The 25540-nt window shown below is 32.5% G+C and overlaps 1 protein-coding gene and 1 long non-coding RNA gene across 2 annotated transcripts; one reads left to right on the forward strand and one right to left on the reverse strand.

Moving 5' to 3' along the window:
- Nucleotides 1-668: 668 nt before the first annotated feature.
- Nucleotides 669-3002, reverse strand: LOC139519833 (uncharacterized). The gene is made up of 3 exons (XR_011663690.1): nt 2817-3002; nt 1676-1788; nt 669-762 (listed from the first exon to the last, which is right to left on the reverse strand). It is a non-coding gene; the product is annotated as an uncharacterized lncRNA (long non-coding RNA).
- A 12023-nt stretch (nt 3003-15025) lies between these two features.
- On the forward strand, nt 15026-24936 carry LOC139519800 (interferon alpha-inducible protein 27-like protein 2A). Its single transcript, XM_071312066.1, has 3 exons — nt 15026-15151; nt 21547-21608; nt 24538-24936. The coding sequence occupies exons 2-3, from the start codon at nt 21548-21550 to the stop codon at nt 24813-24815; spliced, it is 339 nt and encodes a 112-aa protein (XP_071168167.1). The 5' UTR covers nt 15026-15151; nt 21547; the 3' UTR covers nt 24816-24936.
- The last annotated feature ends 604 nt before the right edge of the window (nt 24937-25540 follow it).

The following is a 25540-nucleotide window of genomic DNA, read 5'->3' on the forward strand; positions in this document are numbered from 1 at the left end:
GTGCTTGTAAAAATAATATGCATTTATCATATATGTTACTCTATAAGAGGGATGTTGCCCCGGTCTCTTTAACCCGTCTTTAATTGCTGCCTATACGAAATGGGATTTGCCCATTGTTGAAGGCAGTACATTGACCTCTATAGTTATTTTCTGTGTCGTTTGGTCTCTTGTGGAGAGTCTCGTTGGCAATCATAGTACCACATCTTCTTTTTTTATATTCAATTTATTTCATCGTAGTATACATTTCTCATTAAGCATGTTCACGTTCTGAATATAATATCTGGCTAGCTAAATACCCACCCATGAAAGTTATAAAAAAAAGTTTATGAAAAGTAAATAATGGCTGCAAATGTTTGCACCTGTCCTAAGTCAGGAATCTGATGTACAGTGTTGTCGTTTGTTTATGTAATTTATACGCGTTTCTCGTTTCTCGTTTTTTTAAAAATTCTATATAGATTAGACCGTTGGTTTTCTCGTTTGAATGGTTTTACACTAGTAATTTTGGGGCCCTTTATAGCTTGTTGTTCAGTGTGAGTCAAGGCTCCGTGTTGAAGGCCGTACATTGACCTATAATGGTTTACTTTTTTAAAATTGTTATTTGGACGGAGAGTTGTCTCATTGGCACTCACATAACATCTTCCTATATCTGTATATCAAAAAGTGAAGAATTGATCGTTAACTTCGTTTATTTTAAATGTTCTCCTGGGTCCCTGGTAGTGGTATTTCCGGAGCTGCTGCAATTATCCTCTTAACAGTTGGTTCCTGCAATGACAATACAAAAACTTATTTGTACAAAAAGTTAAATTGTAATTATTCTAGGTCAAACATTATTGCAAATAAATACTAGATCTATGTAGCTGTGTGTAAGACGTGGCTTTCCAAATCTCCTTGAAAAACACATAAACCACATAATTATATATTCAGTTAAATTTAATGTTACCCGTAATTTATTGTCCCAAAAGAGTATCTTGATCTTCACAATGCTAGTTACAAATGCATATCTATAAGGCCACCCTTAAAAAATTGTTTGTTTGGTATTGCCGACCCACACTATCAGCAGGTGGGTAGGTAGGTAGGGTTTTTTTTTTTTTTTTACATTTAAAAGCTTTATACATGTAAATCATGAAGTCTCTAGATCAATGTTGTCTAAATCATTGCAGCATTGTTGTGTGTACATGCTGGTGGTTTCTTTGAAAGGGGTCAACCGTCAATGTCACATTCTACATCATACACTATCATACACAGAAACAAAATCAAGAGCATACCAGGCACTAGTAAGACCCACTGGAATATAGTTGTAGTGTCTGGGACCCCCATATGAAAGAACAGCAGATACAATTAGAAAGGGTACAGAGACGTGCTGCTCGTTATGTACACAACAACTACGATTACACGAGCAGTGTCACAAACATGCTAAATCAGTTGAAATGGCCACCACTAGCTGAGAGACGCTTAAAAACCAGACTTATTTTATTTTATTAAGTAATACATTGTCTTGTTGCCATTCCGCCGCATATTCTTGAACAAACAGACAGCAGAACAAGACAAAATTTTAGGCCTAATAACAATTTCGTACTGAATTAAAAAAAACAACAACATAGAATACAAGCAATAATAATTTTGGGAAATATTCCAATATAGGTTGCACTATACGGGGAAATAAGGGTATTCTTACCTTATAGCGTGTTCCGCCTGGTTTTGGGGGTGTATGTTTTAGGGTTTCCTCAATCAATTCTTCAATATCTGATGTCCTTGCTGAGGGGTACATGTAGTTCTTCATGTAAGACTCTACAAAAATTGACATTGATAAAATTTGCATAGTGATATTAAATATAATTTATAAATAAACCCTAGACTGTCAGGGAGCAACAATTTAACTTCAAGGAGGGTCATGGTTTTTGCTTGAGTCAGTGAAGTGCAAACAATTTTATTTAATTTTTCAACGATATCAATCAAATTATTTTTTTAAAGTCTAACACAATAAGGTATGGGTGGAATCTGGATTCAGAATATTTTTTGTCCTGTACTCGAACAGAATATTTTGTTTCATCAATTTGGAAATCTTAAGAAAAAACTCCATGCCCCCCCCCCCCCCCCCCCCTTTTTTATAGTTAAATGGTGGTTCCCTAATTTCAAAGGCAAATTCGGTATTTTTCAAATAACAATAAAAATTAAAATATGTAATTAAAAAAAACATATTATATAGAATCAAATTAGCTACACGTGTGTAAGGTTTCTGCAGACGAAATTAGCAAAAGTTTTTTGTAAAAATAATTTATGAAGCAAGAGTACAACAAAATTTAATTTCATATCTATCATGTCTCTCTTCTAAAATGGTTTTATGTATTACATCATGCACGTGTTGTAAAACCAGAATAGTGGTGCGATATATGTATAAATTATCAGGTTTTCTACATGCTGATATCGTAAAAATATCAGCCCCGAGGCACAATGTGAACCTTTTTGACGAGCGGCTGATATTTTCCGACATATATACGAAGAAAACCCGCATTGTCACGATTGTGACGTTGCTGTCAGATAATTTCACCTCTCACATCATTTTGCACATTGTGACGTCGCTGGTAGTGATAATGCTTGGAGCACAAAAATCATGCTTGAAACACCAAATCTTGTATTTTGACATATATACCGGCCTCTCTAACTTTTGACAATCACTTTTCCATTGTGGCGTCAGATGTTTTGTTTTATGACGTCAAAACTTTACGGGAACATCATTCTGTTCCTTTATAATAGAAACTTTATAAAAAGTAAGAAGAAAAAAACAACAGTTAAAGAATACAGATAAATGTACTTACGTTGGATCTTTAATAGAACAGTGGCTTGGTGAATGGCGTTTACTTTGAATATGACGTCATCACTTAAATAGCGTCACAACTAAAAGCCCTAACAACGGAACCAAAATCGGAAACGTTACGGTATTTCCGTATCTTTTTTTAACATGAATAAATTCGTACAGACTTCGTCCCCTTTCACAGGTAATGCCTGCCTCATATCAAATATTGTTCTTTAGTTCTACCAATACAAACAAGACAAATTAAATCTAGTACATAATAAAAGAAGAAATTTTGCTATTGTAAATTTTAGGGATGTCGACAATTACGTTGCTACAACGTTTTAATTACGTGATTTATTTGATAGATGTACAGTACATATTGCAATTATTTTTTATTATTTTTTTATTATTCTTACGATGTTTTATTGATGACAAAAACATGGTTCCTCTTTTATAATAGCGTAAAAATCAACTTAATACTTTATCGACCAAAAATATGACGACGTTGCTATAACGTCACAGATACGTGACAGATGCGTCGCAATATGACATTGCAACAACGTAATATAAACGTTATTAAAAACAATAATAACGTTGTCCTGACGTCGGTTCTACGTCGTATCTGACGTGACGTAAAATTACATTCTTACAACGTTGCAACAACGTCGTACTAACGTAACGTCAGCCATGACCTTCCAGCGACCAATACATAACGTTGCAAGGACGTCATGTGTTTCCTGGGTTGTTTTCTATAAATGGCAAGATCCACTGTCACTACATCACATAGTTTGCTGCAAAGTCTTCAAACAATGAGCAAAACCCATATATAAAAGGCCTGGAAATGACATTAACTATATATAAAGCAATTCAAACAAGAAAACTGATAGCCTGATTTATGTACAAAATATAAATAATTGAAACTGATTTATGTACAAAATATAAATAATTGAATCTGATTTATGAACAAAATATAAATGATTGAAAAACAAATATGACATACAGCAACAAACAACTTCACCACTGGATAAACGACTGAAGGGAAGCAATGCACTCCAGTGGCTGATCCAGAACTTTTCCTAAGGGGGGGTCGCTACAGTCATGCTTCAATGATTCCCTATATAATCAACCAAATTTTTCCCACGAAAGGGGGTGCTCAGGCCCCCCCCCCTGGATCCGCCTATGCACCCCTCCAGAAAACCGAGTTTCATCCAATTTCAATTTATGGAGTCCGTATTTGAGCTCAAAATACAATTTATACTGTACATGAAACATGACTATAGATAGCCTCAGGTTGACGGAACATGCAATACTTTTGATATAAATATCATAAAATTGACTTCTGAAAGTATGGAACGCCATTGGAGCCATATAACAGGGTTGTCATATGATGGTCACAGCTTTGAAGGGTTGAGCAAAGGATTTTTTTGTATTTTTTTCTCGATTGCATTTTTTGTACATGCATAAAGTATTGGTGTACATGTATGTATAGATCAGGTACAATGTAGATTGGAAGTTGTGGAAATAAGATTTAGAATTTTATTAGTCTCAAATCCAAACAAAAGAATAGTTACGAAATAAACGTAAAACAAACAAAGTTGTCAAACATATAGATAAAAAAAAGATAGATAGAAAACAATACAAACATGTAGCATCGAAAAAAAGAAAGATTATTCATATTTATTAAAATACTATTTCTACAACATGCCTCATCTATTAAGTTCTCATCTCAAATACATTTGTATCATGTAAGTCACCAATCCTACACAGTTTATATATATTGACATTATAGTTGTTTCTCTCATTATACATTTTAATTATACTGTCAACAATGATAATTAATATACATGTGTCACATTATTCACGAGTAAAATACAAAATCAATTTTTTTTTCACTGCTTGTTGAATTAAAACAGGGGACAATATTTGAAGTTTCATTAAACATTTTGATCCTAGGTTTATAAGTTAAGTACATGTTATAATAAAATGGAATTCATCTATCACCTTTTTATGGCATAAAGGACATATTCTATTTTCTAAGGCTGTTTTAATGTATCCATCGCTTTGAGGTATGAGAGGTAATGAGACAACTCTCGAGAATGGCTGAAAAGCTAGTATAGTTTTGTGTTTCGGGGCATCATCACTTCCTTCCCATGTGAAGCCAGCGATTGAATTATTAAAAGATGATGCCATATATTGCACAAATTATTTGTTAATTGTTATAATCAATAATCACAATGCCGTCATTAGGGAAACTGCAGACCAAACAAGTGTATCTGGTATTATGACGATCAATAAGATACTTGATGAGCTTTAAAAGGGCAGGGATACAGATGGTCCCCTCTCTCAATGCTCTCTGGTAGATGCAATCTGAAAGAGACGCATAACTGACGATCTTTTCTGGTAAAGGATATTACTTAAAAGTGTATTGTTATAGAGACACATATGAAGTTGGACATACAGTGCATGTCACTGTTTATTTGAGGATCTTATTGATGCAAACATTGCAATTGAGGGAGCATTTCAAAGTTAGGAAGCCGCATTATAAAATTTATATCTGATATGTCTATATGCTGATTTTTCATGAAATAGCTATAACTAACTTCTCATTTTGGTCCATTCTTCAAAATTCACAAATTTTTAATTGCTATTTAAGGAAAACTTTCTTGACAAACAATGTAAGTACATGTACACTCTTCTTTTTTTTACAGGAATGGCATGTACACGTTCAGAGCAAGGCATGTCTGAAGAAAATGAAGACATTCCTTCAGAACTGGCAGGGTTGATCTGTTCTGATTACAGAGGCATTAAGATAACAAATAACTTTCCCGCCAAAAATAGTAGGAAAATCATGAAAAGGTTGCTGCAGTTAAAACCAAGACTGTTCCAATATGAACCTTATGCAGAGGAAATAAAATTAAAAGCTTGGGTAAACTTCGTCAATATACCTCCTGTATATGAAGAAGGCTATGGCAACTATTTTGATCCAGTCACGAAGCAGTTTGATCCAGATTTTTATAGTCCTACCGATATTGAAAAGCCTCATATCTTGGCAAGGGATCTTATATGGAGAGTGTTCAATATTGGTGAATTATATGTTGCCTGGAAGAATGGACAGAAAGGAAAAAAATACTTGGAGCTTGATCATGATATTTTGGTAGCTACTGCAAAGGCTGTGATGAAAGAGTTTTCCATTGATAAAGACCAGTGGAAGAAAAAATGTCTGCCATTTTTAAACCATTCAATAAATGACTTTTTTATGCGAAAAATTAAAAAGCCTTATTTTTGTGGATTTCTGGAAAATCAGTCGTGTATGTTCATCGATATTTAGATTTGAGGAAAATCAGTCGTGTATGTTCATTGATATTTAGATTTCAGGAAAATCAATCGTGTATGTTTATCGATATTTAGATTTCAGGAAAATCAGTCGTGTATGTTCATCGATATTTAGATTTCAATCTAGTTTGAAAAGCTCCATATCAAGAATGGAAAATCAGTCGTGTATGTTCATCGATATTTAGATTTCAATCTAGTTTGAAAAGCTCCATAGCAACAATTGAACCTAAATTAAAAAAGCTTATGTGCATGGATAAATTCACTTCTAGTTATTAAGCATGCTAAAATTTGTGTGCAAACATGTAAAGTTTGTTGTTATTTTTTTTTCTTTTCATTCATTGGAAGTCGTTTTGACTCTTTAGATTTTTGATACACATGTAGATTATATTAGACTATGACAGCTATTAGTTTTGTAAATGTTGGATAGTGCTTCCAGTTTGTAGTTAGCAACAAAGTAGTTGATAGAATTATTTTGTTTATTTGTTTCAGTTAGAATTATTTTGTTTATGTCATGTATGTACGTTCTCCAGTTAAAATTAAATTTTCCCTATACGATGTATAAGGACTTATCAACTTAGAATTGCTTTTTGAAGAATGCCAGACATTGGGTTGTTCCATTTCATTAAAACAGATACATGTTCGGAGATATCGATCTGTCAAACCTCCTTTTTCCTGGACATCATTTTCATGGATTAGCCACTATATTGAAATAGTAGCCAGGGGCGTAGCTGTCGTTAGGCACTTTAGGCACGTGCCTACACATAATTTTTTCACAAATATTTTTTTTCATTAAAAAAAATAATAAACAACGTTATATGTAGATGAACTCCAGTGAAGTTGTCACAACTTTAATTATCAAATGTCATGTGTACACTAGTCTCTCGTCCTTAGTGAATGAAATATTGGATAGAATTGCATGTTTTTATGTGTGTACCTTACATAGAAACTATAAACTAGAACTTTGGTTCAGATCATTTCACTTCCATCAACAAAAACTTAAATGAACCTCACATGAATTTTTAATTATTTGTTAGTTTTCAACTATCTTTCCACTTTGTCTTCACCCTACTTGTCAATGTTGGTCGTCCGTTTGGCTGTGCAGGATGTATAAATACGTAGTCACGTCTGGTCAGAATGGGGACATTTAATTTTATGCCTAGTTGTAGAGAGAATGCCACTCTTTGAGGAGTTCGTAGTTGGTCTGTTTCTGCTCCTATCCAATAATCCCTCATTAAATTCCAATGCATGGCATTTTCAATTTTCCAGACCTTCGTCCTGTAAAACACCTATCACAGGACTAAGCTCCCTATTGTGTTTATTGTAAATAATCAATTTGGTTTTTTTTTGTTCTAAACTTGCATAAATATTTTACACTGGATGTTTAAAAATCAATCTATCAACTAGCTTCCAGTAGTTTTGAGTACTCTGAGATCTACGTGTAATGACCACAAATATTCAAATTCCTAAGCAGGTAGGGATTTTACAGTAGAGCGGGATATAAAGAAATACGAATTTCTTGAATTTTGTTACGTTAGTATGAACAGAACAGAACTTTTGCATTAGGCATCGACTATGTGTGTATTTGTTTGTGTGGCTAGGGTGAAGGTTTAAGAATCAAAAGATTGATGGTTGATGTCTTTCTAGCCAAAAGGATAGTGTTATTATATAGTAATATCAGGGTTTACGTACAAAACGCTGAAATCCGTTTTCCATCGGGGGTTTTGCCCTGGACCCCCTGCCGAGTGTGCCTACAGTTGAATGAATACCTAGCTACGCCCCTGGTAGCAGAGTTTTATTGATCTTCATATGTAATTTTAAGCTCATCTGGATCAAAGGATTTACTCATTAATTAATGGTTTTTTTCTGTTGCATCATGGCCTCTCAAAACATATGTTTTGTCCAGACAAGACTTTTAATTTTTAAGTGCTAATAGCCTATTGGTCACTCTTTATAGGAGTAACTAACCCTTAATGATGGCACATGTATATATTATGCATAAACACTATATACATTGTATATATGAATTATCCTTAATGGTGAACCACTAGTGGTGAGTTCAAGATATTTGGTATGCAGTTGTTTTGGTATGGGCACATCACATTACCATGTGGACTATTTGGCCTTGTCTCTCTGTTATGGTCTAGTGACTTTGCAACTTTTGCTTAGTTTTTGTCGAACCTGCAACTTTTGTTGCAGAAAGCTCGACATAGGGATAGTGATCCGGCGGCGGTGTTAGCTCACTTCTTAAAAGCTTTATATTTTAGAAGGTAGAAGACCTGGATGCTTCATACTTTGTATATAGATGCTTCATGTTACGAAGTTTCGGTCAGTCACATGTCCAATGTCCTTGACCTCATTTTCATGGTTCAGTGACCACTTGAAAAAAAAGTTCAAATTTTTTGTAATGTTGAATTCTCTCTTATTATAAGTAATAGGATAACTATATTTGATATGTGCGTACCTTGCAAGGTCCTCATTTCTGTCAGACAGTTTTCACTTGACCTCGACCTCATTTCATGGATCAGTGAACAAGGTTAAGTTTTGGTGATCAAATCCATATCTCAGATACTATAAGCAATAGGGCTAGTATATTCAGTGTATGGAAGGACTGTAAGGTGTACATGTCCAACTGGCAGGTGTCATCTGACCTTGACCTCTTTTTCATGGTTCAGTGGTTTTAGTTAAATTTTTGTGTTTTGGTCTGTTTTTCTCATACTATATGCAATAGGTCTACTATATTTGTTGTTTGGAATGATTGTAAGGTGTACATGTCTAGCGGGCAGATGTCATGTGACCTTGACCTCATATTCATGGTTCAGTGGTCAAAGTTAAGTTTTTGAGTTTTGGTCTTTTTATCTAATACTATATGCCATAGGTCAACTATATTTGGTGTATGGAAATATTTTATGATCTTAAATTATGTCAGTCGCGCAGGTTTTATTTGACCGTGACCTCATTTTCACGGTTCATTGCACAGTGTTAAGTTTTTGTGTTTTGGTCTATTTTTCTTTAACTTTAAGTAATGGGTCAACTATATATGTTTTATAGAAGCATTGTTAGCTGTACATGTCTGCCTGGCATGGTTTATCTGACCTTGACCTAATTTTCAAGGCTCATTGGTCTTTGTTTAGTTATCTTGGTTAATGTTAAGTTTATGTGACAGTTGTAATAAAGCTTAGCTTTATACTTTGGACTATCAACATAATATCAATGATTAGTATAGAAGGCGAGACATTTCAGTGTGTGCACTCTTGTCATGTAATACTTGTAGTTTGTGATTAGGTCAGTTTATGGGGAACTACTAGTGATGGGTTGATGATAATTGGTATGCAGTTGTATAAGCATTGGCATATCTCATTTCCATGGAGATAATGTGGCCCCGCCCCCTCAGTCATGGTCTTTTGACTCTGAAATTCTTGCCTTATTTTCATGTATTAGTGTGTGATTAGGTCAGTTTATGGGGGACCACTAGTGATAAGTTAATGATTATTGGAATGCAGTTGTATAAGCATTGGCCAGGGGCGGATCCAGCCATTTAAAAAAAAAGGGGGGGTCCCTACCCAGAGTAAATTATCTGACATTGTACCACAAAGTTCCATATCACAAAAGGAAGGTTGGAATTGAGTTAGGGGGTTATCGCCCCTTTCATGCAGGAATTGGGGGCCAAAACAAGCATACATCTAGTTTCTAGATACTAACTTGTGTTTACATTGTAAGTGTATGGATCTCTTCCTGAAATTGTAGGGTTCCATACTACAAAGGAAGGCAGGGATCGAATGTGGGGGAAATTGCTCCAAGGGGGATTCAAAAAGTTTTAGGGGTTTTATTTTTTTAAAGGGTTTCATTTTTTTTCTTCAAAATTTTTATAAAGTTTCAAGAAGAAATCTTTAATTGCACAGTATTGCGCAATAAAATGTAGATTTGTAATATCTTGATATTTGTTATGTGTCAGAAACGTATTTTCTGTAAAAAAAATTGATTACAATCCAAATTCAGATAGTATCAATCTTGAATATTGTCACATGTCCAAATTTGGTCCAACTGTTCAGGGTTAAACCTCTGTGGTCGTATCAGGGTGCCTCCTCAACGAAGTATTTTATTAAAATTATTCGCCTATTTGTCACATGCACTTGTCTCTGAATTTTTTTTTGCTATATACTTATATAACATGTATATAGGATTTTCTTTTCTGAGACAAGTGCCTGTACTATTTGTCCTGAAAATTTTAATAGATCATAGACAGAATCTTTAAAGAGCAAAACGAGCAGCAGGACAAGATCTACAAATAAGTCGGTTCAGTCAACTGCTTTTTAGAGTTCTTGGCCTAACATGACGATTTTAACTATTTTGCATTTTTGTCTAAAGCTCACATCTTCAAAACTACTTTTTTTTATTAATAAAAACTATACAGACCAAAACTGATCAGCAAGTCTACATATAGATCAACATGACCGAAATGATTAGTTGACTTCTCATTGAAGTTATCGCCCTTCAATGACGATTTTTCTTATATTTGCGTAATGCCTTCTAGGATCTACTAGTATTATCTTAAAACTGTTATAGATAGATAGAAACTTAAAAAAGCACATCGGACAGTCGAAAGATGCAGATGAACAAAACAGGCTCTTTAGGGCTTTTAGTTGATGTGGATGCATTTGACAAAATGGAGGCAGAATTGACTTCATGTATATAAAATGTGATCTTTGATCTATAATTGGGTATACCGTCGTTAAAAACACAATTTCCATTTGTCATGTTTGTACGGGTCTCACTAATTAGCGACAACAAGCGTCAACAAGCGACAACAAGCGTCAACAAGCGACAAGAAGCGACAACAAGAATTATTTTAGCGACAACAAGCGACAAGAAGACTATTTAGCGACAAGAAAACATTTTTTTTTTATTAGATTATTAGAAATTTGTATTTAATGTTTTTTTTTAAATATATGAGCAGATATGTCTAATTAAAATGTTTTATTATATATATATATAGATAGACCGTCGAAGAAATGAAACATTTGTGAGGAAGAAAGAGATTGTGAACATTCACATTTCAATTTTCTTTTCCTCCTGTTTGATTTCAGTTCTTTGTATTTTACAATTTGTGTCAATATTTTCAGGACAATGATGCACAAATAATTCATTTTGCGAGCTTAATATATATTGCACGAACAGAGTTTTAAAAAACAAGTTATAAGATAAATAATATACTCTAAAACACAAAGAAAGTAATCTCATAATACAATAATTAAACGTAATACTGGCTGTTATTCATAATAGATGATAAAATATTATGTAAATAATGTTTCATTTTTTTCTATCAATTTTAACTTTCTTGTCGCTAAAATTATTTTCTTTTGAATATTCTTTTAATATTTATTGCAATAATTAATTTTAATTAAAAAAAAAATGTTTTCTTGTCGCTAAATAGTTTCTTGTCGCTTGTTGTCGCTAAAATAATTCTTGTTGTCGCTTCTTGTCGCTTGTTGACGCTTGTTGTCGCTAAAATTCTTGTTGTCGCTAATTAGTGAGACCGGTTTGTACCATCTGCTCTAGCTATTTCAGAAAACAGGCGAGTCTGCTGTCAATATTATACCTCATTTCTTTTTGCTAATTATCTTGATAACTATAATTGATAGAACGAAACTCAGCCCCAGCAAAAAGAAGCAGTCGACAAAAATATGACCCACACGGCAGTTTCCATTAAATTGCTAGGTTGCCTATTTTCCCTTTAGAATATAGGTTAGATCAAAGGGAACAACTTTAAAAAAAAAAAAATCCATGGTATTTAGTGTACAATTGTTATAGCTATGATATTATTTGTTTCCATGGTGGCTATTTGGTCAGGCACCTTCAATCATTGTTATTTGATTTTGAAGTTTTGCATAATTGCAAACAAAAAGTTCTCTAAAACTGACATTATGCTTGATTTCTTGATTGCCGAGAGCAAATTAATTGCGTTTGACGGACTGTTTTATTAAAAACGATCGGTATTCATTTGAGGATCAACTGTTGTCCTCTTGTCGACTTTATTTATGAGTCTGACATCACTCAGGAACTTGGGCAGAAAAGGAAGGAGGATGTTCTCTCACGAAATAATTCAAAATTTGGTGAAACATACCTGCCAACTTTTGAAAATGCCCATGGGGGTTTTAGCGCGCGACAACAATTTCAAAGTTTAAAATTCTTTGCGACGACTATTTTGCGCGAAAAAGTGTCATTTTTGCATGATTTGTAAGATGAGCTTACATCCCTTTTTTTTAAAGTTTATTTGCATGATTCTAGTTATTATATCAGCAGAAAATATGAACATGTAGCTGTAAGACTAGGAATTATTTTCATGTGTAAGGATACTAAATAGTTGTTGACTTTTCCAATTTAAAATTATACACAAAGAAGGACTTTTATCAGGTTGGGAACAACACATAGGGATCTCCCCTCAATGTTAGGACATTAAAAACCACTTTTTAAGTACAAATGAGCATTCATATTATTTGAAGAAACTTTTCCCAAAGAACTGTACATCTTATGATCTATCATTGTCTATCTGGTATTATATGGTCAACACATGTCCAAGAATTTTGATATGTCCTTGGCCTTATATCTTCTTTATTATTCAAAATAATAGGACTCTTCATTTATAAAAGCTGTTCCAAATATAATGTCAGAATTTCCCATTTTTAAGTTAACAAATCTACATTTTCCTATTTAATTTTTACAAGAGTGACCCCTTGACTAAGGGTTGTCCCTCATTTAAGGGATTCCTCATGTTGATGTGTGTGGGGGGGGGGGGGGGGGTGTTCCATGTGGAAAATAATGAAGAGTACATTATCCTTTAAATGATTGAATACATAAATAAAATTATGTTACAGTAAGTGTACATGTAATGTCAATAAATTAGTGAATAAACTACTATTTATTATATTCATGGTAGTACTGCATCATTGAAGTTTGTCAATCAGCCATGCTTTTATTCTTATTCAGTGTAAGAACCTCCTTGCAGTTGAAAAATCATTTGCCATGTTCACGTTTTTACAATTCTGACCAACAAACAGAGGAATACAACACAAGTTCAATATCTAGCATGTTAAAACAATCTTGAGAGAAAACGTTTTTGATTGGCTGATTAATTTGATCATGAGAAACGCACAATTTGATTGGCTGAACACGATTTTCCTCCATTGGACACAGTTCAAAATCGGGAACAACAATATTTTTCGTGTAAATTTTCACCAAATCGTGTTTTAGAGGGTTTTTCAGGAACACGATCGTGCAATCGTGACAAAGGGTCAAAATCGTGTAGTACACGCTTAAATCGTGAAAGTTGGCAGGTATGGTGAAATATTCCATCGAACTTGAAGAATACAGTTAAGTCTGCATCATAACTCTAGAGATTGACAACGAAGGTCTATTATAAGATGATTTCATGCATGTACAGAATATATATCCCCCAGTTGATAACAAATTTAAGTGTTTGTATCTCCAATCAAATTTCTTTGATAAACTATAACTTTCATTATGTAGCTTTATAAACCAAGAGTTCCAAACGATTAAGTTGAAGTAATCACTGCGTTAATTAAAAGGAGTCGGTTGACCGTCATAGTATATCCATTTTACAGATGATGGCGGATATGCTTCAATCGTAACTACAATCCCATCCACTTTTCCAACGAACATGACGAGTGCCACATATGCAGCAGGTTCTGCTTGCCCTTCCGGAGCATATGAGATCTGCATGTTGTGTTTTGTGTACTGTTGTTTGTCTTTTTCTTTTTAGCTTTATCGTAGTTTATAAAAAAAAAAAAAAAAGAAGAAAAAAGGTGGTGTGATTGCCAATGAGACAACTGTCAACAAGAGAACAAATGACACAGAAATTAACATCTATAGGTCACTGCACGGCATTCAATCAACAATGAGTAAATCCCATACCGCATAGTCAGCTATAAAAGGCCCTGAAATGACAAATGTGAAACAATTCGAACGAGAAAATAACTGGCTAATTTTTTTTAACAAAAAATAAACAAAACAAATATGTTACACATCAACAAACGACAACCATTGAATTACAGGTTCCTGACTTTGGACAGGCACATAAGGGGTTAAACATGTAAGCGGGATCCAAACCCTCACCCTATTGCATTATTCTATCAAATTTACACAAAGAGGAGCTATATATATGTGAACAGTTTATTGGTATAAAGAAAGATTGCAAGGTATAATACATTGACATACAAAACAAGGAATTCTAATTAAAAAGTTTATATTTAGAATCAATAGTTGACAGCTTGATCTGAATAGCTTTTGAATGACATAGGTACTTAGGATAGGACAATTTTTTTCTAGCCCTCCCCCTTTATTGAAAATTTCGTTATTTTTTTTTTTTTTTTATTAATTTCAATTCATTTTTTGCATTTTACTGTAAATATGAACAAATCACTTGTATTTTCAATTTAAACACCCTTTCCTTTTGTAAATTTAAGGAATGGACGTCGATTAGAGGCCGAACATCGATCGGAGTCGTAACTAATATATATGTACCTTTCCTATAAAAAAAAATGTTCTTTATTGCAAATAAATCAAATCTACATAATTTCGCTTTTCATGTGCACTGGAAAAAGGATATGTATTTGTTGATCTATGCTTGACCAGAATTTTTTTTTCATCTAATTGGGGATCAGAATATAATTTTTTTTCAGAAAAAACAATTATAACCCTCATGCACCCCTTTTAAGTTTAATGATAGTTTCCTAATGTCTGCAAATTAAAAGTGAAAATACAATGTAATTCCCGAAAATAAATGAAACTAAAATATTAATGAAAAGGACTGTCAATAAAACCTTCAATTGAAAAGTTGATGAAAAAACATGTGACATATGTTATGACATAACATATGCCACATTTAAAAACAAATTGAGTGCGTCACAGTCTTTTTTCAGTGGGCGCTAAGATATATATATCCTGTAATTGAATTTTAATTACAGTTTTAACTTACTGGTTATAACAATTCGACACACCATTTCAAAGGTAAGTTGGAAAATTTCTGAACTTATCAGTTCTGCCGCGGCATTAACCAGTGGTCATTTCACTTTGCGATGACCGGCAATGGCTCTGACAAATTTTTATATTGAATGATCAGGGATGATATACAAATATTTTTGTAAATGCCAAGTTTAGTAGACAAACAGCTGCAATGCAATAATGTAAGACATTTTATCATAACTTTGATTAAAACATGCTTTTTGCTTTTACTTTCATATGAACCCATTCATGCTCGAGAATAAGAAATTTAATATGTAAAAAAGGTATTATAGTTTAAGACAGACGATCCTATTCTGTAGTAGCATGCATGCGAGGTTAGTTGTAGAGTAAGAAATCAACATCAGAACACATAAACTTGTGCTTACACAGAATTTTTTTTTACTTTTAGAAAAAAAAAGGTAAAATCACAAAATACTAAACTCCGAGAAAAATTCAAAACGAAAAGTCCCTAATCAAATTGTGCATTAATTTTCTACATTCTTTTACAATGCAAATGATCCCTTTTAGAACGAAATACATGATATATCATAAACGCATTTCACGAACAATACTATACCAGTCTACATATTCTTCTAAGATTTTAGATATCCATTTCAGAGAGACAGTAGATTAAGAAATTTCTGGACTAGAAATGACAAAACAAAAAAGCTACCTTGAATGATTGGGTTAATTACAATATAGGAAACGTCATCATTGCTATCATTTAATTTTAAAGAGATAAATATATATATACAAGTACACACCCGTGATATCGCGGGTCCGTGACTGAATTAAAGTATATAACTATGCCTAAGCCTTATTTTAGTAATTGGTATTGTCATCTGATAAAGTTATGTCGATTATAAGATACACAGTTTTCTCTGCTTTCAAATCTTTCTGTTTGAACCCGTCGACCTGGAACTTATCAATTATTGGAAATATTAATTATTTGGAAAACAAAAGGTCCAGGCTATCCAGGAATGGGGTATTTTTTAATCAACAGCATTGTCCTATATTAGTTATCTTAGAAAGTCTTGCTGATTGCTGAATAAAGCTACAATAGGGAACAATTTGACAATGATTGAATTTAGTAGTGTCAGCCCTTTGATTATGACCCGTGTATATAGCAAAATCCTAAATACACCGTGTGCGCCTGTCAAATGCGGAACGTACAGATAAGGTAATAGCTAACAGGTGAATATACTATTGGTATCGGTATCGGATTAGACCCGGAACTTGTTAATTATTGGCAATATTAATTATGTGGAAAACAAAAGGGTCTGGAGTGGTGTAATTTTTAATCTACACCATTGTCCTATATTAGTTATAGATAGAGTTGAATCTTTGATTTGTCGTTTTTACCCGATGACGGCTGACAAATTGGACCTCGTAATTTTAGTATTTTAGATGTTACAGTAAATAGGTGAAATTAGGAATTACATGTAATTACTAAAATTTAGGAATTACATGTAATCCCCAATGCACTTAGTAAATACAAGTAATTCCTGAAACGGCCCAGTTATTACCAGTAATTACTAATTTTAAAATGAATTTTTACACCTATTTACTAACTATTAAGACAATGTTGTAATATGATCAGCTAATAATTTGTTTAGCAGTCAATTGTGTACTGGTGCACTTGCAAGTGAATAATTGGACCTCAATGAATACGTATGCATGTGACCTTCAATTCAACCCCTAGCTGAAGATGTGTTTCCGATGTATTCAGATTTGAAATTGTAAGGTTTCGCGGAACCATTATCTCGCTTACTTTTGCTGTAAGTCGCAGGCTCAACAAAAAGGGGAAAAAATATTAAAATTTTCCTCCAGATGCTCTCTTTTGACTATTACAGTAAGAAGCTTCTGTCCAAATTTGGTTAAAATCCAGGATGGTTTATGAAATCTAATAAATATTTAAAAAAAACTTTAACTGCAGAATGTATGTAATATTAACTGGAAAAGAAAAAACGAAGTCCATTTATAAGGAATATACGAAAAAGGATTTTTTTACAAACTTTACTAATTATCTTATGATTATATACAAGCTTCTGTCCAAGTTTGGTAGACATCCAGGATATTTGGAGAAAGTTATTAAAATTCTAAAAACTTTAACCACAGTGTGAACTTCACTGTAATGTTAACTGACATAAAAACTAAGTCCATTTATAAGTAAAATACGGAAAAAATAATTTTATTTTTACTTCTTGAAAATTATCCTATGATCATAATGATGAACAAGCTTCTGTTCAAGGTTGGTAGAAATCCAGAATAATTTAAGAAAGTTATCAAAAATGTAAAGAACTTTGAATGGATGAATGAATATATTTTATTGCAGAAGCAAAAATGATGATATAGCAAAATAACATAATATACAATAACAAAAATGACAGTAAACAAACAGAGAACAACACAATATGGTCATAATAAGCACATCATTACAACTGCTATGCAGTTAACCACATAGTGGCAAATTTTCGAGCACAATATTTGAATACTTTTTTCTTGTTCACAGATGTAACATACTAAAATTTGAAAAACTATTTCAGTTAAAAATTAAAAATAAGTTGAAAAAACTGTGCAAATTTATCAGGGTTATAACTTTTCAAGTGAGTCTTCCTGGTTAATCACCACTCTTCGCTACTATACTGTTTATTTTATTTCCTATTTTCATCTCATCTTGTCATGTGTGTTTTGTGTTATGTTATATAATTTTTGATGAACTTCTTTGTACCATTGTAACTTTATAGTGTTTGAGAAATAAAGAATCTTGAAATCTTGAAAATCTTCTGGACGCTTCTGATGACAGAATGGTTTGCTATGTCTAGCTTTTGCGATAATAGTCGCAGTTTCGACAAAAAGAAACAGAATTACAACATTGAAAGTAAAACAAAAGGGATGGACCATTTAGTTGACTTATACAAGTAAAAACGACGATAAAATTTTATTGCAGGTTTATAAGCTTAAGTTTGGAGGTCTTGAAAAACTCATAAAAAAGAGAAACACAGAAATATGAAATGTGACTCTTAACATCATCAAAGTGTATAAATTTGTTTGTGAAGAATGTCAGCTTCATCGCAACAGTCTGACAAAAGAAGTCTTAAATAAACCTATTTTGTAAAAGGAATTTAACTTGTGTCATTGGGCAAGTATGCCTGATGGAGATTTTAATTTAAAGAAATTATGAGATTTTAAGAATTATCAAGATTATTCAACCAAATTTGGCATTATCGACTGTCTATGAGCAAAAAGAGGTGACGAAGTTGCCTATAAACTTCTCACAAATGTATTTCTCAATAGTGGATAGATATCATTGTCTTGCATGCTGAAAATGATTTTTAGGAAGTTTAAAAACTTTTAAAACAACCATTTTCCAGTTTCAGTTCACAAATACTACAGAGTATACACTTTTGATGTGCCTTATATTCTTTAATCCTTAATTAAGGAAGCCCTAAAATACCTACCCTTTTACTTTCTTATTTGGTATCTAGAATTATATCTTTAATTTTAAAACAAAAACATCATATTAGTAAATAGCTGTAAAAATGACCAAAAAAATCAGTGAATACCAGTAATCACTGAAACAACTAGTAAATACATGTAATTACTAAATTGGCTAGTGATTACAGGTATTTACTGAAATGTTTAGTAATTACGTGTAATTCCTAATTTCACCTATTTACTGTAACATATATATATATATCACCGTATATCTTGTGTTAATCACCGAAACTTTGTACAAATATAACCTGAGACTACTATAACACAGTAGTCTCAGATATAACATAAGAATATATTTTGGTTATAGCAATTTCAGGAATCCAAACACTCTTAGTTGGAACTTTGATACTTTTTAGTTAGTAAATTAATCATATTGCTGTCATTAAAACAATAAGATAAATGAAATACAGTTTGTAAGTTTAATTCTAATCATGAGAAAAACATGGGAAATAAACAGCAAGAAATTAATCCTTTATATTCCCTCTTATAAGATATGTCTTCATTGATTTGCAGTTTCAAGTAAAAAGTAAAATCACAATAATACTCAACTCAGAGGAGAATCCAATCGGAAAGTCCATAATCACATGGCAAAATCAAATGACAAAAACACATCAAAAACGAATAGACAAGAACTGTCATATTCCTGACTTGGTACAGGCATTTTCAAATGTAGAAAGTGGTGGATTAAACCTGGTTTTAAAGCGCTAAACCTCTCACTTTGATGACAGTCTCATCAAATTCCGTTATATTTACAATGATGCGTGAACTAAACAGAAATAATAAATAAAATAGTCAAAAAATATGGGTACCGTACAGCAGTCATCATCGTGTAACAATTTTAAAAGCCTAGGAACAATATGACAGAACACAAAATCATCTGCATCTATCTACAAACACATTCATTGATTCGCGTGTCAGTAAAATTTATATATATGGGCGTTTTTCAATTAAAACGTATTTTCTTGTCCCAGCCACTTTAAAAAAAATATGTTTGATCTTTACAAGTAATTTTTTGTGCAGTCAGTACATTGAATTAGATTTAACATTTTTAATCAAAGAAACAGTTTATTTTTAGAGGGATTGATAAGATATTGACTCCTGAATGGTCCAAAACAACCAAAATAGCATGTCCCTAGACCGCCTGTTCAACATTCATACTCTAAAATATCGTAAAGAAATAAATGTTATTTTTACTTTACATAAGTTCTTTAATAATTCAAAAGTATGTTCAGAGCCAACATATTTTAATAAACAGCTTTCAATATAGGATTTTTAATTTCAGAAGGTGTGTCCCTCACAAAATGTCCACTACGAAACGAAGTCATTAAAATTTGCCAATAAACAGTTTTATAAAATCAATGTAATTTTTGTTTGCAAGAGATATAAACATTAAGGTCTTACAAAAGAAGTGATGCTTTTATAACGGCAATTAAATTGTTGGTAAGAAAAATTGAGCACATCAAATGGACCAGAGTGATACCGTATTTTTGTTAATGTCCACTACGAAACGGGTCAAATCTCCTTCAGTATCTGGTTTTAAAATTATGAAAAAATATCAGTGTACAGCTTAATTAATACATGCTTTCATGAATACAATCAGTCTTGTTACTATTGCAATATAGGGATTGTGGGGGGAAAAATAAAACATGCGAATATGTCCCCTACGAAACAAAATTGGAGAAAAACGTTTCGTAGTTGACACTACCATACAGTCTTTTTTTAATCTTTTTTCCACTACGAAACGGTTTTGTCCACTACGTAACGCATCAAAATGTCCACTACGTAACATGAGTTGTACCTTCATATGTGAAGTACTGTCTAATCTTTAACGATAAAAATGGTTTTCCAATTCAGAAAAAAATGAGATTTTTCTAGTATTTAAAGTAAACAAACTGGAATGTCTATAGGAAACATTTAAAATTGCAAAAACTATGTGTGTTTAGAAGAAGTTTCGTAGGGGACTTTTGAAACAGTACACAAATTATGAAAATAATATTATTTTAAAGAATATTTAAGATTGCACTTTTTGTTTACAAACAGGTCTATAATAGAGGTTTTCAAAATAACTCTTGAAATTAAATTTTAGACAAGTTGATTTTTTTCATTTTTTTTAGGTCTGAAAGTTACGCTTTTATTGAAAAACGCCCATATACGTCACATATTTTTGTCTGTCAATGTTTATACATAACAAAACACAAAACACATCTGTCTACAAACACATTCATTGAAACATCTGTTTCAAAAAGCTTACAAAACTGTCAATTCAATTATAAAAGACTACAGGGTATCAATAATATAATTTAAATAAAATCATCGTAACTCGCTGACTCATCTTATTTAAAAAGCACAAATGTGTAAATTAAATTCAGTCGATTGATCACAACAGTTAACGGAACATTATCCAACATAACATATTCAGAAATAATCCATACTCACTTGGGTATATTTATGCTTTGTTTGCCTTTATTTTATACGGTTTTTTTTCTTTTTTCTGCTTTGATCGTCTTGTTTCACTTAAAGTGAGACTAGCACGAATATAATCACTTGTCTAACACCCCAATACAAGGCGGTAGATAATATTACTTATTGTTATAGACCAATTAGTAACAACTGTTTCAAAATGATTCAATGTTATCAGAGTTTGCGATTCGTAAAAACATCGATATGTGTTAATTAAAAATAATTAGGTCAACAAAAACAGATAAACCAATAGTCGAAAATAATAGTTCCATGTCAGAAGACTGTAATTCAGTGGTAGTTGCTGGATACATGAATTTAATTTTTAAACTAAACATATCACTTTAAGGAAAATAATTCAATGTCTGATAGTTTAAGAATTATGGTTGTCCGAATATTGTTTATTTGTATGATGCTACCCTACAAAATAATTTTGTGTTTTTCAGAATGGAGAAGAAAATTCCCGTAATCGTTTGTATCTTGCTGATATCCGCCCCAGTTTGTCATGGTATGTAAAAAAAGATTTTACAAACTTCACCGGGAACGCTTCAGAGCCAAAATATATAATAAGAAAGTACAATAATCTGATTTAGAACATACACTCTAAATCTGTCCTAGTGCAAAAGTTTAATCATTTTACCAACTTCTAATCTTATAAATTTAAGACAAATTAAAGAATTAGTCCAACTGTGTTTAATAGAAAAAAGAATGGCAAATATAAATACAACTCTTGTTTTGGGCAATAGACAATAGACAATACTTTATTAATAAACCTCAGACACATAGGTGTACAAGAGGACATCATATATACACGTATACACATGTTTATGGTCAATACATTCACACTAAAAATAATAATGCTACATACATGGTAAAATATAGCAAAATGTCAATTTACAAACTACCATAACATTCAACTCAAAACAGACTAACATAAATCACAAGTATCGTGTAAGAATTTTTAAAAATATCGCTAATCGCTATCGTTTTTGTAAAGTTCTACATGACAAAATGTTAAAAGCTGTTTCAATTTGTACTCCGTTGGATTTGCAGTATAATATTGTGGTATATATTTATTTTTAAGCAGTTTTATTTCTTGTTTTTGACATTTAAAAAGATAATGAACTTCATCTCCTATTCCATTTCCACAGAGATGATAAATTCGTGCATTTTTTGGAATTCCGGACCATCTTCCCGTTTCTACAGGAATTTTTAAATTTGAACATCTGAGTTTTGCCATATAAATCATGTCACACAGCTTCAGCTTTATCAAATAGGTTTCCAAACGAAATTCCTCTTTATAAAACGAATAAAATGCACCTCTTGAAGAGTTATTCATTTGTGAAAACCAATGTTGGATGAATTGGTCATTCAGTTTTTGTGAAATAATGTTCTTTAAACCAAGTTTATCCAATGGAAGTTGATTTTGCCAAATAAAACTAATTCCATTTTCGTCAAATATGGATTTAACGTACGTAATCCATTTAAATTTTGTGGGGTTTTGAAAATGTAACTTGAGCATTAATTTATACATAATGGAAGATAACTTGTTATTTTCCGATAATAAGTTATTCCAAAACACCATTCTACGTTTAACAATGCTTTCCAAAGGGAATCTTCCGAGTTCCCCATACACGAAGGCTCGAATCTTTCCTCTGATTGAAATAAAAACAACTCCTCTGATTGAAATCAAAACAACACATCAAAATGCTTGTTTTTTTACGATATGAAAGAGAATTCTATCAGAAAAAAAGTTAAATGGGTGATTAAATAAAACAGGAAAAAAACCTTGTTGTTAAGACTACTTCCGCACAGTAGCGGCATTAATATTATCTTGAACAAACAGTAAACACAGACAAAATATATCTTATATCTCTAGATTTGACTATTTTAGAAATTCAAATGTGAGGTCACTTTGGGCGTTGCGCTGGCTTTGGCTAACTCGGCTGTGTACTTTTGTAATGTATCCGTTTTTATTTTGTAGCTAGTCACTGCTGCAGTTTAATCATGTATATCTATTATATATTCATTTCATAAAATTTACTGTTTGCAAAAGTATGAATTATTCTAAATAATAAGGATGTTTTTGTCCCCGGCGGGTAACCCTGGCCGTATTGGTCACAACTTTTTGGAAAGTCTTGTGTGGACGTGACAAACGTCTGGCGTATTAAAATTTTAACCTGGTACCTTTTGTTGGCTATTATCCGTTTGGTTCTCTGTCCTATATTTTCTCCCATTTATTTAGTGTAGTCCTGTCATGTAATGTTGTCATTTTAATGTTTTAAAAGGTTTTGCATGCCACAAAACCAGATTCTAAATTCATAAATCGATTGAGAAAAAAACAAATCCGGGTTACAAACTAAAACTGAGGGAAACACATCAAATATAAGAGGAGAACAACGACACAACAGAAACACAACACTAAAATGTAACAAACACAGAAATGAACTACTTGTATAATATAACAATGGTCATTTTCATGACTTGGTACAGGACATTCTAAGAACAAAAAATGGTGGGTTGAACCTGGTTTTGCGGCTAGCCAAACCTCGCACTTTAATGGCAATGTTTAATATAACATTAAAATGACAACATTACATGACAGGAATACAGTACAAATACATACAAGAACATTCAGGATAAAGAAATACACAAATAAACATTACAATAGGACATTACAACATGCTAATAGTCATCAAAGGTACCAGGCTTATAATATAATACACCATACGTGCGTTTAGTCTACATAAGCAATTTCATCATGATGTTTAAATTACAGCTTGGACCTGGTTTTCAGATCAAGTATTTTTAGTATAACCTTCAGCAGATGATATCGAGACTAAAATTATGGAAAGCTTGATCATCAATGGTTGAAAGCATAAAAAAAAACAGCCGGAACTGATCACAATACAATTGCTTTATTCTTTGGTCTTCGGTTTTGTTACAATAAGCAAAAATACATTTACTGTAAACCAACTTATTTTCGCGGATACTTTATTTCGCGTTTACCCCTTATTATACCATTTGCGATTTTTGTTTGTTTGAAGTTGTTAAAAAGGAAAGGTCCACGTTTTTAATAACTTTATTCGCGACGATGCATATAAATTCGCATTATTTTTCTGATAAATGTAATACATTTATATAACTGTTTGAGTTGTTTCTATGGGGAACAGACACACCCAGATACATCGGTGTACAGAACATATTACGTCTTTGCTAAATGCTAAAAAAAGATGTCAGATTTTAAGCTTGTCCAATCTCTTCTTTTTCCAAATTAGTTTGTAAGGATACTCATTGTAGTAGTTAAACTACTACTCACACTAAAACAAAGATGTCAGATTTTAAGCTTGTCCAATCACTTCTTTTTCCAAATTAGTTTGTAGGATACTCATTGAGAAAACAATAACAACATGATGATATAATTTTTTACATTATAGCTTTGACCTTTGGAGAATTTTTAGCAGGAGCGGCTGGTGTTGTAGCTGCACCGTTTGTTATACCAGCGGTCATTGGAGCGGCAGGTTTTACTGCTACAGGAATTGCAGCAGGCTCATGGGGAGCAGCTGCGATGTCAGCCTCTGCACCTGTCGCTACCGGGAGCCTCATTGCAATTGCTCAGTCCATAGGGGCAACGGAAGCTATTGGATTGGCAGGGAAGGCCATCAGTGGTGGGGTAGTTTACGCTGCCTATCGCGCCACAGAGGATCGTGATTAACTTTTATTATACTTTCCAATGAACCAGTTTATATTATTGATTTGTATATAAAGTGTAGTTACTACTCATTCGGTCAGTGTTATTGTGAATGATTTATGAATAAACTTTTACGACTGATTAATTTTTTATGTTTGTAATTCATTTATTTGGTAACTTTTGTCACTGATTATTATCGGTGTAGTTGATTAGCATATATAGTGACCTTTGATTCAGATTGTATGGTTGTGGTTGATTTGTATACGTAGCTTCCACTGAATCAGTCGACAAATAACAGAATTGAAAAATCTATTCATCTATTAATAAAGGAAAGCATTTTTCTTTCATTTATTGTTATCATTATAATCGTCATCCTCTTGGGTTTTTTTTCAAAACGCCATCTGGTTTGTGGTTGCCTAGCTACCAGTGTAAATTTTGATTCGATTGTTATATTAAACGCAAATTACATTTTTCCCCCGAGATAAAAAGAATGGAGTTACATTCTACTGACATTCATGAAAATACTTCAATCAGTTTTGTATATTGAGCATACCAAAATTAAAAGATGAAAACATACCAAGTTTATAAATTGCATATTCAAAAGTTAAAAAATATTAGAAGACGCCAAAAGGAATGACAAGCACATGAAATTCAAATAGGCACACCATCTTTAATTTTTTATTGTTCTTACCAATGAAGCGAATAAATAATACACATGTATGTGTATATTGAAATCATCTTCACTTGTA

Source organism: Mytilus edulis, chromosome 4 (assembly GCF_963676685.1).
Source record: "Mytilus edulis chromosome 4, xbMytEdul2.2, whole genome shotgun sequence".
NCBI classification, from domain to species: Eukaryota; Metazoa; Mollusca; class Bivalvia; order Mytilida; family Mytilidae; genus Mytilus; species Mytilus edulis.

Bases quoted from the DNA above. Each gene is read 5' to 3' on its own strand.
- LOC139519800 (XM_071312066.1), top strand. From the start codon at position 21,548: ATGGAGAAGAAAATTCCCGTAATCGTTTGTATCTTGCTGATATCCGCC. The intron at 21,609-24,537 runs GTATGTAAAAAA...TTTACATTATAG, and splicing joins ATCCGCCCCAGTTTGTCATG to CTTTGACCTTTGGAGAATTT.